The 18,454-nt window shown below is 37.4% G+C and overlaps 2 protein-coding genes across 2 annotated transcripts; both read right to left on the reverse strand.

Annotated features, from left to right (window-relative positions):
* Positions 1–282: 282 nt before the first annotated feature.
* On the reverse strand, positions 283–9,172 carry LOC113226893. Its single transcript, XM_026459690.1, has 3 exons — positions 9,028–9,172; positions 2,618–2,726; positions 283–2,533 (listed from the first exon to the last, which is right to left on the reverse strand). The coding sequence occupies exons 1-3, from the start codon at positions 9,034–9,036 to the stop codon at positions 582–584; spliced, it is 2,070 nt and encodes a 689-aa protein (XP_026315475.1). The 5' UTR covers positions 9,037–9,172; the 3' UTR covers positions 283–581.
* A 6,020-nt stretch (positions 9,173–15,192) lies between these two features.
* Positions 15,193–16,617, reverse strand: LOC113227000 (coiled-coil domain-containing protein 97). Its single transcript, XM_026459853.1, has one exon. The coding sequence runs from the start codon at positions 16,389–16,391 to the stop codon at positions 15,354–15,356; it is 1,038 nt and encodes a 345-aa protein (XP_026315638.1). The 5' UTR covers positions 16,392–16,617; the 3' UTR covers positions 15,193–15,353.
* Positions 16,618–18,454: the final 1,837 nt, after the last annotated feature.

The raw sequence follows: 18,454 nt of genomic DNA on the forward strand, positions 1-18,454 counted from the left end.
AAACAGACGGAAATACTTGCATTAGTTTTGTTACCTTAGACTGCTTTTAAAGCAGCTATACGAAGCCAGCGGTATAAGGGCACATAGAAAGAAATTATTATGTATTTAATTATAAACAGTTCAACATTTTCGTTGACAATACCTTTTATAACTGAGCTAAGATAAGCCAAACTCAAAACCATTCAAAACATTAATATTTTATTTTAAATAATTAAATGAACAATAAATTAACTAATACTTAATTGTCTAAACGTATAACTCTAGTCAAAAAATTACGATATTGGTTTGACCCCTAGAGCATGATCTAGTCTTAGTATTATACACTGTAACTCTGAAAACATTACAGGCAAGTAAATACAATTTTCCCCAATATGGTTGAATATAATTAGGCTACATTTAAGTACATAGTTGTCTGTAATCAATAAACATGATCGACATTAAACACCGTTTTTAAAGCACAAAATTGTAGTTTTCCAACTTGGGCGCATTTCCGGTAACTTCGAGAATCCAAAATAAAAACCGGTATTTGGTAATCTGCTACACAATTTACTCTAATGTCCCCAACGACATTTGAAGGTGATTCATCTGTATTCGTTGTCGTCTTCGTCTTCATCGTCCTCGTCATTCTCATCGTCGTCGAGTTCATCAAGCACGGCACCCTCTTTGCCCGTTACGACTTTCGCTATCAGACCTGTAAACCCGGTCTCGTTCCTTTTCCTCTTCAAGAAATTGTATACGAACTCCTCCACTGTATCCTCGTCCGGTAATAAATCGCTCAAGCTTGCCTGTCTTTTCGTACGCTTTTCATTTTTCCCTTTATTTTTAGAGTAGTTAAATTCATCGTTATCCACTATTCCTTTTCTGTAAATCTCCACTGGCACGTCGCTGCCGTCACTTATATCGTACTTGATTCCGATATCAGTTTCCTGAATTTCTATCGATCCGCGACCATCGTCGATTAGAGACTTCAAATTCTGAGCTTTGCTGCGTCTAATACGATCGCTCTTATCAGGTTTTTGTAAATATTTTTCTTTGATAGGGTGCAAATGCTTTACTTCATTGGTTTCATTTGGCTTTGGGATTTCGTTATTGATAGTATCATTATTATCAGATTTGATCTTAGAACTATAAGTCTTAACTTTAGAGTGTCCTTGAATTATTAGGTATGTTGACACAGTCGGTACTTCCGTGGTAGATTTTGTATTTTCACCGGAATCGACTGATGATGCTATAGTTGGCATTGGTGTAGTGTGACGCATATGTAAATAAGGGTCATGTGTGTGCATTGATGGCTTTTTATGAGCGAACGTATGCTTTTGAGGATTAACATGGAAAAGTTCTTTAGGTGGTGTAGTATTTTCCCTTTGTTTAACTAACGGTGGTGGCAGCATAGTCTGCATTGTTTCTAGTTGGGCAATATCTTCGGGCTTATTTTCTTTAAAAACATGATAGTTTTCTGAAGCGTGTGCGTAGAGACTATCTTCAAAACGTTCTGATTCTACCATCGGCATGGTCATCATGGGAGTTAGCATATCCAAAACAGTTTCACCCGGTTTTGTTTGTGAATTAGCAACTGTATTAGACTGGAACATCATCGTGGTAAAATCTTTGTCAGTTGTGGTTTGTTCATTATAATCTACTGTAAATGTCGGAGAAGTGGTGGTGGTAGGCTCTGTAGGCCAAGTTTGTTGTGTTATGCTGGTCGTAGTTGAAGGCGCCTGTAAAGGTGGTAGAGCGGTAGGTATAAATATGGGTAGAAGCAATGGATTTTTCGTCACGCGTGGCGGAGGTGGCGCTTCTGATAACATAGGTTTATAAAATGAATAAGCGTCGTTAGATATCAGGTTATGAGCGTCATTTATGATTTCAGTATCATCCAAGGGGGTCGTTGGTCCCCATCCAGCGTAGTCGCTGCTTACAGCTCTATTAGGCAACGCATTTGTTTGATTGGAATTGTAAATCCAACTTTGGCTCGTAGTTGAAGATTGATAAATCAAATTAGCTTCTTGCAGAGAATATGACTTGGTAAAATGTTCTGGGGCCACAGTTGTAGGTTTCACCAATTTGGGAGGATCGGTAATTTTTATATGTGAAATTGGCTGCGGTGGCAAATTATCCTCTAAAATATAGAGCGAAGGTTTATGACCCGGAGGCGGTAGCGGTGGAGGCACAAGTATTGTCATATGATAGTGATCGCTAAGTTTGTATGAGTAGTCTTCGTACCTAGGGGGCGGAGGTCGATGATGCCTACGTGGAGGCGATGGCGGTGGTTGTGGTCGTGAACCAACACTGGGCTTACGGGAAGACACGCCAAGCATCAGGATTTCAGACTTCCTCTCGGGATAATGCTCTCGCTCGAGTCGCGTGTCGTCAGCCCAATAGTGAACACGTTCCAGCACAGGGGGTTCGTAATCATAAGTGGGGTCGTTACGGAGGGGATCGCCTCGTCCAGTTAATGGCTTCCATTGCTCAAAATCCATACGTGGTGAAAATTTAGACGCTAACCCGGGCGGTACAGACTTTTCTCCCGCATCTGAAAATAATTTAAGTGAAACTAGGACTTCTTGTATAATTTTGTTTTCCATCGGACACACTTCGTAAATAGATTTGCACTTACAAGTGACATTAGCGATGTTTTTTAGAGATTCAGCATTGATGAACCCAGGCTCAGGGTTGACTGATGCGAGCAGCCAGGTCAACGTTACCAGGGCGGTGCTGATTTGCTTCTGTAAACAATAGATATCGTTTTATGATATGTAGGCTCCCATACATCAAATATAATTACTGATATATCGTCGGTTTATCAAGTTATAAATAGATTCCGTTCTCAAGTAGTTTTTTATTTATGTGTGATTGGTCATAAAGATACCAGTTTTGTATTTGCTGTAAATTTATTATATAAGTTATATTTTATATTTATTTAAATTTATTATAAGTTTATTTTTAATAAATTGAGTTGGTCAGCTACCAAGTAAAATTTTTTTCACAGCATTATGTAATCACAAACCAATTAAGTCTAAGTTGTCTATAGAGTAGTAAAATAAGTACATGTTAACCTATCCGCGGTGTCTGGCGTTTTTCATACAAACCAGTAGTTGGTGTGGATTGTCAGATTTTTGGGCGGGTTTCTGCGCGAGTGCAGCTCGTTAAAATGCCTGTCTGCTCGCGGGAAGAGAGTCAAGCTAATTTAATATTTAACCAGCCTCCTTATTTATGTAGCCACCGCGAAATTCTGTCCTCAATCGCTCGTTATGGAAAAATGCAGATGTTTTCGTGCAGTTGTTATTAACCATCGTTATTAACTTTGTACACTTAGGTATCTGTGACAACTCTATAGCTACTTACTGATAAATTGAACAGAAGTGTGCCTCTTGAAATTGCTGTTGCAACTGTACAAATCTTCTTAATTTGTTGTGAGCTAAATTAAGATTAGGCACCTACGTATTACATTGCGGTAGAAAAGCTTGAAAGTCCAGCCTGTCGACTAGCCATTTCCATTCAAATGTGAATTGAATATTCCTGTCCGTATTGTTGTGTATTCGCATTATTGTCCCTTTGCGACTTGAGTGACTTGTGCGTTGTTGTATAAGGGCAGATATAGAGAACGTGCTAAATACCAATCCGGGTGTAAAGTTAGGAATTTATTACTGTGGGACAGGTCTACGAAGTACTTGGAACAAAGAAACTTGCTGCTTTTATTGGCTACGCTAAATTCACCTTTTAATATGACATGTATGACGGATAAGAACTTGTTACGAACATGTGTACCACCCTGTGCAACACAATCTTTTTATTTAAAACATCATAAAACGTAAGAACAAAGGAAATTGAATATGGGTATATCGAGGATTGGTCATAGATTCTTCTGAAGGGAAGACAATTGTGGCGTTGTACATGGAGGCCCATTAAAGACCTTACAATAGATGGGTTTGAGGAAGTGAGAAGGAGGTTGTTGGAGGAACTATAGTTCGACTGTATATAGCTGTTTCCTTAAATAGTAAAGAAGGTAGTGATCGTGTTGTCTTGAAAAAACTTATTGAAATGTGATTTTCTATTATTTTACTAATGTTTTTATGCTGGATTATTTTGCTTTTCACTCTCGCCTGTATTTTATTTTAGCAAATTATGTAGTTTCGCATGAAATCTAACAGGTAGTCGTATAAGCTGCAAGCCGCGCCGCCCCGTCGTATTTCTAAAAGTATGCTTTATCGAAAAAAATAAATCGTCAAGTCCACTTTTGATAATGACCGCTGACGGATTTGCGAAACTTTTTATGAAAAATTCATATTACGGTGATATAAAATTGGCACTTTAATATGAATCGCAATTTTTATAACACATTTTGAAAGTGATACGAATAATCACAAATTTAAATGCTACTTAATTCTTACTAACTGGTACAGTTAACTCCATTTTACATGCACGTTTACATAATTGAACATTGAAGATAGAGTGGGAACGGTTATGTTATAGGTATATGTGGGAAAGATTATATATCTCTATTTGTGAATACGTGATTAAAGTTCGCGCAGTGAGTTCCACTAATACGCCACTGGGTGGGTACCTAGATCAGCACCAGGATACGGTGGATGCCGCAGTGAAAGCGGCGCGTGCGCCGAATCGCTAACTCTACTGTTACATGACGGGAATCGGACTAAGGTGTTTTGCATCTGATTTGTCCTTTTTATGTTGTCCTTTCACTCTCTTATAAATAATACGGTATTTACAAAAGATAATGCACCAAACTCGACTTATACCGGTTTTGGACCTATTGGTTTTCGCTTTCGACTGCTTCATATTAACAATTATCTAACTTTTTGGCGTGTTATCCAATCATAAACGATGGATTAAGCAGCCTACATAGATCATAAATCCGTAGAAAACACAGTTAAACTTTAGCTGCACGCTGTTTGTGTCATTATGGAATAATTGTATTACGAGCACGTTTTAAAGTGTATCTACTGTTCCAGTTATAGGGCTGGGACTGGGTCCTGACTACAATTTTTTTTAAATGTAAAGTTGGCGTACATTTGAACAGAATATCACATAACGTTGAGAAAAATCCCTTTGCCATATTAGGTTGTTGGTACTCGTATTCGTTACACAATATGATTTAGACATCCACGATGGGTTATTAGCCCTATACATGTTTAATATAAACGCCTCGGATCGAGTGTACGGCATGCAGAAGATGCAGCAGGTGCAAGCCGAATGGTCCCGGCATATCATAGCAACGGCACGTTCGGCAAACATTTGTCCGGACGTGCCAACTTTCCATTTCTAATTTTATCAGTCATTGTGGTAAACCCAATCCTCTAGTTCTACTAACTGAAGAAATTAATACGTCGACCACGTGCCGTGGCCACCAGTGAAAATGGTCGCTTGTGAAACACTACAATGTGAGCACATAGACAATAGTGCGTAATTTGATATTGCTTGCCACTGTCTGTATTTTAAACAAAGGCCTATTAAGGAGGCCGTATGTCCTTAGTTTGTTACCTAGTACTTGCATTTACCACCGAGACTTTCTATCTTTGTCTATAGGTATAAAGCTCTACGTAAAAGAACGGCTAACTAAAAAGTCAATGAAAGTAACGAACGATGAAAAGTACCTACTTATGGATATTCGACTTGTCGCAATTGGCATCGCAACAACATAATTATATCTTCTAAAATAAATTGTTGAAAATCTTATTTTTCTGATTTAGAGCCTATTCTCACGACGTATTTTATACGCGCCGACGATGCGCGTGTACGCGTCTTAAACGCGCGTCTATATCGCGCGTTTTGATTTTAGTTTTGTTTATTGGTTTCAGTTCGTTTTTAAAATGAAGCGACTACATGGAATTCTAAGTATAAACTCCAGTGGAGTATATATAAGCTTCTTTGCTTGCAACGCGATGTCTGCGCGCGTTTGAATCGATTCTTTACAGCGCGTCTGCGGCGTGTAAACGCGCGTTCGTGAAACGTCCTCAGTCACTTGTTAAATCAATAAATACCTCTTTTTAAACTCCAAATTTGAACGCTATGTAGGTATGTCAATGACGCAAAGTACAATTTTCAAGAAAGAATATTTGATGGATGGTATACCTACTTTAGCGGCCCAACGTATTGTACATTCGACATACGTATAATTATTCTGCATTAATATTTCTTCTATATCCTCTAGCAGGGTACAAAAATGAGACACTCGAATGCAAATACCTCGATAATGTAAGCGAATTGTTAGAACTCAAATGAAAATTGAACAATGAATGAAGCAGGTATTTGCTTATATGTAATTTAAGAACTCAGTAGGCATCTATTCTTCGATAATGTTTTGAATTTTCTTATGAATAGTAAGAACATGAAAATTTAAAGGAAATTGAGACGTGTTTACTTTTTATTATTTTTCAATAACAAACCTATTAGCCATAACACTTTGCAAGCAACAACCGCACGCTGCGGATGAGCTCAATTTTCGGTGAGAAATCAACCCTGCGGTCACCATAGAAATATCATATTTGAATGGAATCTCTGTTAAAGAATCGTTAATATTGACTTTTATACATGTTCTTCTACTTGATGTTGTTTTGCAACATTTTATACCTTCTTGAATAATAATAACGCACACACTCAACATAGCCCCGCACTAGGGAAACCCTGTGTCGCGGGTGCCATGGACACACACATAGACAACGACAAATTACACCCAAACTCACGAGAGAAATAAATGTAGGCCATACAAATATTTCTCCCGGCCCGGGAATCGAACCCGGGGACCTCTGCGTGGCAGTCCGGTATGGTAACCGTTCGGCCACGGAGGCAGAATGAATTGGAGGAAACGGGTTTGGTAACTTTATAGAGAAGGACTGCTACGCGTTATATCCTGAACAAACCCGTGGGGTATTAATAATTCAGGGAAGCACAAAGAAACACCGCTTCACAGATTCACGTTTATTACCGGAATGTCTTACCTTGTGTACCTACCATCCACCAAACATTTCTTAAAAGATACGGATCTACCTACTCTACACTACGCTTTGTATTTAAAGCGTCTATTACGATGATATATTTCTTTAACTAGGCAACTTACTTAAATGTAAAGCAACTTGGAGTTATGGCAATCGGTTTACATGAATGACATGAAAGCGTTTCATCGGTTTTTTCTGAAGAAATAAACGAAAATAAGTTTTAAATAGACTGTTTAGAAATGTAATGGTATGTACCGCTCGGCACGCAGAACCGTAAGCAAGTAAGTTGCATTATGAAAGTTGTTTAGTTATACTGCTAGTTTTACGTAGTTAGGTACAAAAAGCTACAGTTATCATTCGACTCTGTCACTGGTCAACTTTAGCGGTGCCTAGGGCAAATATACAACACGTATAAGTAAATAAACAGCACGTGTAAAGCAGTAAAGCCAACGTCGGAGTTGGTACGGCTCAATCTTAGATTTATCTTCGGATACTGGTTTTTTGCACGTATGAATTATTCACGAACTTCCGAAAAACTCGTATTTATTTGGCAGTGAAAGTTTTTTGGGCATTTATTTATAAAAGTTCATGTTGATAGGAGCGAGGGGCGCGCGGCGGGCGCGGGTTGCACGCCGAGGCGTGGGAACGACTCGCACGCAGACCGAGTGGCGCCACGGGCGGTTTCTGCGCCGCCCACGCCGCTTGTTGCTGCCCGCTACAATAAGTGTCAAATGTAACTGGCTCTATCGTTTCTTTGCCTTTTGAGCTTCGGTCGGTCCAATTGATCTCATATTAATATTGATATTATAGGCGACTAGTTTGATGACACAGACTAGTATGCTGTTATAAAATTTTCAACAATACTTATTGGTCGTCGACTACATAAGTCTACATTGTCTCGTCAGTCATGTCGTCGAAGTGTAATCAAATTTCTGAAATAAATTGATTGCTACTGTTATTAATCACTTGCGACAATGACATTATAGACTCCATCACCCAAGTCAGGTATAGTAGTTTCCAGTAAAGTGTGGGTGTAAATGAAGAAATATTAACACTTTCACACAGTGTGTCGATGACCCATGTGTGGTTTATGAGCGAGCTGAGGATTGGCCCACGCGATATGGCCGTCCCGCTGCCGCAGGCATTGCTGTCCACTGTCTGGTTGTCCCCCACTATCCACAATAAAACAACATGTCTACAGTTTGCCTGCATTTGACACCACCGCTCTTGACTATGTTAGACGCAACTACATTACCGAAATGATACAACTTGTTTGATAAAACTTTTGTGTTTGTTCCGTACACTTTTATATAAGTAACGAGTACTTAGATATAATACATGTTTCACTTGTAATTACTCAGTAACTGACTTTCTATTTATATAGTTACTAATTAAGTACCCTACATTTTGCTTTATTCAATCTAACCCAACAGGCAGGAATCGCAAACATTTTAAATATAAGTAAGTACCTGTTTACCTCAATAGGGACTTTCCTACCAACTTAGAAAATGAATATGTGTGGGAAAGGTACCAATAATAATCATTTTTATCCCTTTTTTCTCTTTATGATTGATATGCATTAAATTTAAAACATGTTATAAACTCAACCATTATAATGTACCTTCGAGGTTCCGCATTCGTTGATGTCATTTGTATGACAAATCTGTATTCTTCAAGTAATTTACACAATTAATTATGTTCATCATAATATTTATTTTAATAACGCCTCAGTGAAATAGAATATTTTACAATTAGCTGGCAATTAATTTCTTTAATTACTAGTAAGATAAAAACTTTTACTTTGTCACGTTTATTCTACAAAATTCACTGAAGTACATACATTATATCAAACCAAAAGTTTTATTTTTCTTGACGGTATCAATATAACTATATAAATGTATTACGGCTATATGTAAAAATAAGACGAAATTACAAACTTCAATTTTTGATATTCTTCGACTTCCATCACGTAGAAATTAACATTACCGATTTATTTCCTACTTGTACACAAACATCTAAAATTACTAGACTGAAGATCCATCACAATTATGGGGAAATTTAACAGGGAACTTACCCAAGCCATCGCTTTGTGATGCCTAGGTTCAAAAGCACTATCACGATATATCACTGCGCAGCGTGCACCGATGCGGAACGCGTATCGCGCGCCGTGTCTGTGCCGCGTCTGCCTGTCCTGCTGACCAGTCAAGATGCGTGCATGCCGGCCGCCCCATACCGCACCGCACATCCGCGCACGCGCCGCAGACTTATCAATCACTGTGCCCTTGTGTAGTAGCTATGCTAAGACGCCGCTATTTATTACGATCTCTACATTTCTACCAGTTCGTTTGTAACAGTCAATCATTAAAATATTTGTCATTGGTCAAAGAGCAATGTTATGAAATTGTAAAAATACGATTTACGAATAGAAAAGATAAACGCGGTCTCTTCGATTTAGGCTCGAACTGAATAGATTAGATGAATATTTAGACTTATGGCATAACATTCAATTTATTCAACTATATTTTGTTACGTCTTAATTTGTTGTGACTTGGGTATATTCAAAATAACAGCGCTAACTTCCAATGAGTATAATGATAATAGAATATAATACATGCATACAGCATGAAAATGTCATTGGCCACATTACAACTATTAATTATTGCACACATTACCTATACGATGATGCATGAAATTATTTCAGATAATACGATAATTATTATTTTTGTATGTCTTCAAATATATTTTTTTTAAAGTAAGAAGTCTTCAAGTGTAGCACAACTGTTGGTCATTCCTCAATAAATACAAAATGAAATAAAATGTTAACACATAAAATATGAACGCAACTAGAGACTTCACTGATTTTTCGTAAAATCGTGGTTAAGACTGTTGTTTCTTCTTTTCCGATACTTATATACGTATATACCCTGAATAGTACGTCGCTACCTTGACTTGACTGCGCTGTCCATAGCCGAGTAGAGATGTTCCCTCCTACAGGTATTAGGTACATTATTACACAAGAGGCACAACACTAAGTGCTGCATGGACTGCGTTGGGGCACCGCAGTCACATTGAGTTAGCATCGTGCAGCGTCCTACCTGAGTACGAAATCGATTTATGGTCAACCACACGGGCCACCGCAGATCGCAACCTGGTGGTAGTTGCTCTTGAGGTATGATGAAACCAGGTGGTGGGGGGTTTTTCCGTTTCCACAGTATACACCTAGTGACACTTGGATGGTCACTAGCTTTTGTGGTGCGCAGGAAACTTTTACGGCTTTTGAGAGAGCTTGGGGAATTTCCTTTATTTTTTCCCATCCTCTAAGGGAAATTTGGTAGCCATATAAAGGACGTCGACTGTCACTCTCATGTTTAAGCTTTTCCGCAGAGCATGCTACATCCCAACACACGTATGGTGGCGTAATACTTGCTAGAGGGTGATAAGGCGCACTTCATTAAGAAGATGACTCTAAAAAATACTTCACAAAATATATTTGACTAATGATGACTACCTATCTAACCTGGCTGCCTGACATTATTATAAATTAATTAACTCACACGATACGTAACTAAATCGTAGTGAAAACAAAAAATATATTATATTTAGAACATGATTTTTAACCGATTTCAAAAAAGGAGGTTCTCAATTCGACAAATTTTTTTGTAAGTATGTTACGCGATTACTCCAGCATTTGTGAACCGATTTTGATGATTTTTATTTGCTGGAAAGAGGGTACCTCAGTATTGGTCCCGTTTAAATTTGACGAAAATATTCCACCTCTAAGGGTGGCAAACTTGGGGATGAATCCGGTTTGGCGCACTTTCCGGTAACTGATTTCAATAAAACTTGGCAAATAGATGTAATTCCACAAACTTCTGAGGTATTTTTTTAAAATAAAAAAGCTATATTATATTCTAAAAAGTCATGTATATTTCAGAAAAAAATTAGAAATTTTTTATGTTTGCCTTAAGAAGGAATATAATCGCCAAATTAAGTATTTTAAGTTTCTGTCTCGAAAGTCATTAATTATAATTACGTATGAAATAATTAATTACTTATTAAAAGTTTAGTTATTATCCTATGTAATATTTTTAAAAATGTAAAACGTTTGATTCACTTTCACGTATAAAATAGGACTAATCAATTCGATTCAAATTCGACATACGTGAGGCGCATTGTAGTTTCCGGAATGAATAAGAAAAAATACTATAAATGGTCAAAAATGAATTTATTGTTTCTCAAAATATTCTCCGTTAGCGTTAATGCACTTTTTCATACGAATGAATTTCATCATACGAATGAATTTCAATTTGGAAAACATTTATGCCACTCCTCCGTGACAATCTCTGAAACATCTGAACAATCTGTTTTTTGAGCCTCAGTAAAATTGCGCGGGATCCACTGAGAGCACAGCTTTTTCACACCCAAATGTTTGTGTAGTATTGATTGTATTTGACTCATGCCTAAAGATGCCCGAATCTCATAGTATGTCACATGCCTGTCTGTTTTGATCATACGGCGCACAGCATCGATGTTTTTGTTATTCACAGCAGTGGACGTGCGACCATCACAAAATTCGTCACTGAGATTCACACGACCGCGTTTGAATTTTGCATCTAGCTAAAAATAGTCGTCTTGGATGGTGCTTTATCGCCAAAAGCAGTATGAAGTCGAGCGAAGCTACGCTGAGCTGTTACATTACACTTAAAGTCGTAGAAAATCATACTACGATATTTTCACGAGTTAAATCCATGGTGATGTAGACAACCAATTTCTAAATAACGCCACAATGTAAAAACAAGTGACAGTTGACGAAACAAACTGTATTCTACAGTTAGAGGATGGAAAAAAATAAAGGAATATTTTAAAATTCTACAGCCAAAGAGTTCCATTTACAAATGTTGTAATTACTTTTTAAATATTGTTTATGTAAGTGGCCAGTTCCGGAAACTTATAGTGCGCCCTATGTGTAAACAATCCGCGGTTAAATTTTACCACACAATGATGCTTTCTATCCCAGTCGATCAAGTAAGTTTCCTGTGACCACAAAGATAAGCAGACAGATTTCAGACATTATAGGAAGTCGAGAAAGAGCGTTCTGAAAAAAACTCCGAGTTAGTGCAGTATTAATCTGTCAGGCTTATTGCTGTAGTCGTTTCACGGGAAAGTGAAAAGGATTTGTCCCAGATTGCGTAGCATATGAAATAAAACAATAATTCGGGAGTAGAATACGAAATGCCTTTCGACAAACATAGCATACTTTTAGCAATCGATTCGAAGACGTGATATGAAGTAATACTAAACTTTCGGCAATTTGTAGGAGTAATGATATGGTATGGTATAGTGCGACGTGCTGGTATCCGCAACTAGTCTAGCGCCTATTTTGCGTATAAGTGGGTGTAGCTCGAGCTCCTCCAGGAATCTCAGCATCCCCCTGGGTCTGCTGTTCTGCGAGGTATTTCACCCTGTATGGGCCACCCCGGAGCATTGTAGTAGGATAAGCGCGGCCGTTTCCTTGTAGGAATGTAAGGAATTGACTTGTAACTGAGTATTTATTAATTAAGTCCGATTAACATAATTCAGTTTTGCCACTGCCAGGCTCTCTTATCATTAGAAATTAATGTTTATGTGAAATTGGTCTGCGAAATTGTATCGTGAATATGAATTTTATGAAGACAAAAGACACTACGTTATAAATCTAAACAATGTCTATACACATAGTTTTAAATTAGCAGTTTTCTTCAATATTTTAAGTTTCCTTCCATATTTCTGACATCTTTTCGCGGGAATTTCATTATAATCCAAATAGAACTGGACATTTATGGGAAATCTTTAAGAAGCTCTGTGAAAGAAAAAAAAAACGTAATTTTTGGAGACATGTCACCATTTTGTTTTCGAGTGTGATATGTACCAAGTACATAACGTCTACTTTGTAGGTCATCATTAATTTCTCATTTCATTATTAGTACCTATGCATTTTTGAAGCTCGCATATTGAGAAATTTTAATTTATTTTTTACGCCGTAGACTTACGTTCTACTTTTGCTATCTATGTACATCTTAGAGGATGGAAAAATAAGACCTACATGTACATTCTTTTCAGTTTTACCTACATGTAGATTTTTTAAATTACATTTTGTCTTTTAAATTTTCCGGACTACTACTTTAGCATGTAACTAGGTACCTATTGTATGTAAATGTAACGAGACGGGGGCCGAACAGAATCCATATTATTCATTAATTTCTGATTGTGACCCGTGTTGTCTCTGTCAACGGCAGATAACAACTAACCAGCTGCGAAATGTATGTAGAACCCTTAGACTATTCTTTTATTTTTTTCCATCCTCTAAGGTAGAACCCGTTCGCCTCCGCCAGACACGACGGCTTTGCTGACATTAATTTAATTCTGGTTTTGACTGAACGCCGATAATGCTCTTGTGAGTGTACAAATCAAACTGGTTCAAAAGGGTACCTACATATACTTTAAAAAATGTATTTGCTTTTTGTTTGTGGCGGAGGACGACCTCTTTTAAAAATATATAAAATTAATTTCATAGAACCATATTTAGGTAAGAATAGGTATGCATCATGATTCCGAGGATAGTTATGCGGTTATGTGAAATTTCGTTCCATTACGGCATGCATACCACGTATCAACCGGACTTTTAAGGATACCAGCACAACAACAATGATACTGTGAAACGCAGTCTGTATACATATCGTATATTAGATGCCTAATGACAATATAGAGTGTAGAAGACAGCTAATTAAGTTATGCAACTTCCTGCTTATTTGATTAATGCAATTTTATGTAATAATATGATGTAATGCGTGTAACAAAACGGCTGGCGTTTGTTTGGAGCAGGAAAACTGGATTGGAAATTTAGCATTCTTTATCATATAGATAACTAGATATACATTTTATTGCTCACACACAAGAACAACAGTACATAAACCACTTAAAACTAATGTGAACAAAGGCGGTCTTATCGCTAAGATCGATCTCTTCCAGACAACCTTTGAGGTAGAGGAAAGCTAATCGGTGCGGGAGACGTCGTGTGTCAAGCTGTAAATACAAATAGATTGTGTAAATAAAAAAATGCATTTCAACTTAACAAATAATAAATAAAGCTAAATTATACCTACAGTCTGTCTTTTTGAAGATGGAGTAAAATGACAGTTCTTTGCGCTAAAGTGTTGCCCGCCTACAAGCAGTTAGTGATTGCAGTCGACAAATATTCAATCAACTATCGACGGAATGTTGGTCACGCTTGCATATGCAAATAAGTACCGAACTGGTTATACTATAATATCATCATCGGCCCATTATTCGCCCAACTGCTGGGCATAGGTTATTTGAGGTCTTTAACAATTCATCGATAAAACTGTCGGCAACAACTACATGAGTATTTAAAATTTTACGAAAACTGTCAACCCCGCAAATATCATTTTACGTCATCAAAAAAGACGGACTATACACATATATATGTATATTATATACTTAAATAAACTTATATTTACTAATAAATGTATACAATACAGTTGATATACACGTTGAGGACCGTGTTAGAAGATATTTACGCAATCCAGTTCTGAAAACAGGGAGCGACTTAGAATGTCGGATTTCAGACGATAGACCATTGACTTACAATTATATGGACGTCGGGTCCGCGCTAAAAAGTGTCCGAACTTATAGGGCGTTAAAATCGTATACAGAGCGTCATTCACGCTTTAGTCTTCATTTGTTCGTCTGACAGCGAAGCAAGCAAAATTAGACAGTACTGCGATGACATTGCAATTTAAATTCAACGTTTTAGCTTTTTCATATTCCTTTACATGTCACTACGTTTAAATAGGTTGACTTGGGACTTTTTTTCGTAGTTTTTGTATTAGACCCGTCGCCCATTTATTTGTAAGTCAATGCGATAGACTATTATATTTATTTAGTTATTAGTACAATCTAGTAGAAGTACGCTTAAATGCCGCAGCATCCGCCGACATGCCACTGCACGCTTAGCTTTGAATTGTCTCTTCCAAGTCCTCGGCGCATTCAAACAGACTTCGGATTCCGGCGCATACCGACACCTCCCGCCGCGGTATCTTAGCGTACTCTTCCTTCAATACTACAAAGAAAAATGCGCTGTGATACTCCGAGATTGGGCTCAGAGCATTGAAATTTAAACCTTATTTCAAATTGTTATAGCACAAAATATGTAATAATATAATATAATAAATGTAATGAGTTATATCTTCCCATCCGCCGGTCAACGCTGACCCATAGGACACCTCCCACCATCGTGTTTTGTCCATGTTAATATATAAAAAATAAATTAAAAAATTAAGTGTCATTTCTGATTTTTGGGTTTATTTTGTTTCTGAGGCTTGGTAAATACTAGGTAAATTATTAGCAGCTGCTATGTTGCTTTATTGCAATGTGTCTCATAAATTCATCCAAAGGATCTTCAGCTACAGAAATGTTGCCAGTAGACTTCTTTCTTCCATACTCTTCTACAAGCTTCATATGGTCTTCAAGGTTTTCTACTTCATTTGTCTCAGAGTCAAAGTATTGATCTTCAGCGTCTTGAGATGCTTGTTGTAAGTCATCATATTGCTCATCATTGTCGATACTATCATAATCGATTTCTGTATCCCTTCCTTCCATGAAACTACTGTACATTTCTTGAAGAAATTCTTCACGGAGTAATCTCCTTTCTGGGGCACTAATCAAAGTCTGTTTTCGAACCTTAGGAGTAAAACCTGGTAACTCACCCCAATGTTTAGTCTCACATTTCTTTTGTTGACTATTTAAGCCCACTTCTTTACTAGGCATTTCTTGTAAACTATTGCTGTCTTCATCTTCTTCAAGCATTTGTTCATTTTTTATTTCGCTCATCTCGTTTCTATCAACAGTGTCTAAAATCAAATTCAGAAATGTTAAGTTCTCCCTGTCCACTCCATCTCTTTCCTTTATTTCTTCTTCAGTAAGGTACTGTCCCACAAGTTGCTCATACAGCAGAGGATTTCTATACATCATTTGCTTTTCACTAAAGTGATCAGTTTCTTCTTGGAATTTTTGCAAAGCTTTGTAGCGCCTGTTTCTGACTCTCTTGTGTCTGATGTCATCAGAATGGTACCTTTTCAGGTGAGTGATACATTCCTGATATCTTTCCTTTTCTTGATCTTTAGGTTCTAAATAAGCAAAATACTGTAAATGATATGGAGCCAAGTATTTTCCAAATTGCATTAGAAAATCCGTGGGCGAACGATTGTATAGTTCACAAGCAATACGGATTTTATCTGATGTTTTTACTTCATTCTCATCAACATGCGCGTTTTTAAAAGATATCTTGGCGCAGCGCACTAAGTAATCTATGATGTCGTTAATCGGATCCACCTCTTCATGTTCTTGCTCGACGTCATTTAGTGTTTCGCCTTTGCTCATTTCCAATATTTTTTGTGCCAGTGCCGATATTGTAACATCTAATATGTTAAAACATTATGAAAAATTTCAAAGATCTGAGATTTTTAGGTTAGATGGTTGGGAGTTACACTATAAAAGTGCACTGGCTCGAACCACTAGAAAATTGCTGTGTAATGTACTTTTCACAATAGAAACAAACCTTCGTCGTAATCTAGCAAATTTTTCTCCTTATTTTTTTGTAATTATAGGGCAGTGCCCTTGAATTTTATGTAAATGTTTATCAATTCTCTTTCTTTATTTGTTTCTGGCACTTCGCGGTTTGCATTTATGCGACTGTAAAAAAAGTAGATAAAAAAGGGTAAATTAGGGCGCGTTCAAATTAATCGCGCTGCTGAAGCGCGACCAAATTTTATAAAAGGATAATCATATTGCGTTTTTTTTGAAAAATCGTGCCCGCCATCTTGGATTTAGAAATGAGTGCCATATTCGTATTAAGCATCCCCAAATACCTCGAAAACGATACCCAACTTGCCATTATCTGAGAAATCGTGCCCGCCAAGTCGTGTTAGCCATCATGTATTCAGATATAAATGCCATTCCCATAAGGATTACAAATAATAAATTTTTGAAAATTCTTGGCAAACATCTTGGATTTAGAAATTAACGCCACATTCTCAATAAGCACTCACAAACAACTCGAAAACGTCTATAATTCTCATTGTCGATCGACAATGTCGATTATATTAATACGTTCAGGGTATTCTTTTTAATTATTTTTTTATTCAGTTTTAACAAAATAAGTGAAAGTAACGTTTCTTCATCAGAATCCATCGTGTACCTGAGTCGAAAGATGGAAACATCACTAAAAACTTGGCGGCCGCCGCGCGGTTGCAGCGCGACCGCCGCGCGCTGCAGCGCGGCTAACAGTGTCTAATTTGAACGCGCCCTAAACCAAGAAAATTATATAAAAGATAGGATCAGGGAACTATGACTTAAGTTTAAATCAAACTATGTAAATATATTCAAGGAAAATAATGAAAAGGAAAATAATACTCTTGTAAATGCTTCGTAGTATTAATACGTGCATACAATTATTAATATTCTCAGTACAGGGTCTAATAAAAAAACCGTCTTCAAAAGTTCGTGGAATGACATCTATTTGCCAAGTTTTATTGAAATCGGTTATCGGTAATCGGAAAGTGCACAAACCCGGATTCATCCCCTAGTTCGCCACTGTACGGGACTTGACATAGGAGATAATAAAAATCGGTGCTCACTGCTTATAATATATTGCGAGAAAAACCCTTAAATTGGAACTTAGCAAAATCAACCATTAAAATAATTGCTCCTTATAAAATTTGGGCGCTATTTATAAACACAAGTCTTCATGCGTGAACATTCCGCCAGCCGTTGAAAACTTGCCTTTCAACCAGTGATACTTACTTCAGGAAGTGAACAAATTTTTGAAAAGGATATTACAATTCCTTAAAAAATTTTAGAATTTTCTTCAAATTCAATTAGATTTTTATATCAAAATTTGAATTCTAAAAAAGTTTTGATATCCGCTACTCTATTGACGCCATCAGTGCCAGGAAACACGAGTTGTAGCTCGACCCAATTTCCATTTTAACGGTGGTAGATTGTCCTCCTTTAGAACAGCTAAAGCATTCATCTTCAATGCGTCTTTACAAGTACTCCATTTAGTCCTCACTTGAGGCTCTGAAACATATTCTTTGCTCCATCTGCACCAAAAATGTTGTCGAAGTTTTTGAGTTTGCTGAAAACGATTGAAGCGATTGTTTGACACATCTTGATAATCCTGTCTTGGCAAGGAAGTGAGCAGTCTACCGATGATGAAATGTCCTGGTATCAATGGCATTAGGTCTTCTGGATCGCTCGAGAGAGGGGTAAGTGGTCGTGAATTGAGGATTGCTTCAATTGCCTCCGTGGCCGAACGGTTACCAGGCCGGACTGCCACGCAGAGATCCCAGGTTCCATTCCCGGGCCGGGAGAAAGCTTTGTATGGCCTATATTTATTTCTCTCGTGAGTTTAGGTGTAATTTGTGGTTGTCTATGTGAGTGTC

This window comes from Hyposmocoma kahamanoa, unplaced genomic scaffold, assembly GCF_003589595.1.
Source record: "Hyposmocoma kahamanoa isolate Upper Pololo Valley unplaced genomic scaffold, ASM358959v1 202, whole genome shotgun sequence".
Taxonomy (NCBI): Eukaryota; Metazoa; Arthropoda; class Insecta; order Lepidoptera; family Cosmopterigidae; genus Hyposmocoma; species Hyposmocoma kahamanoa.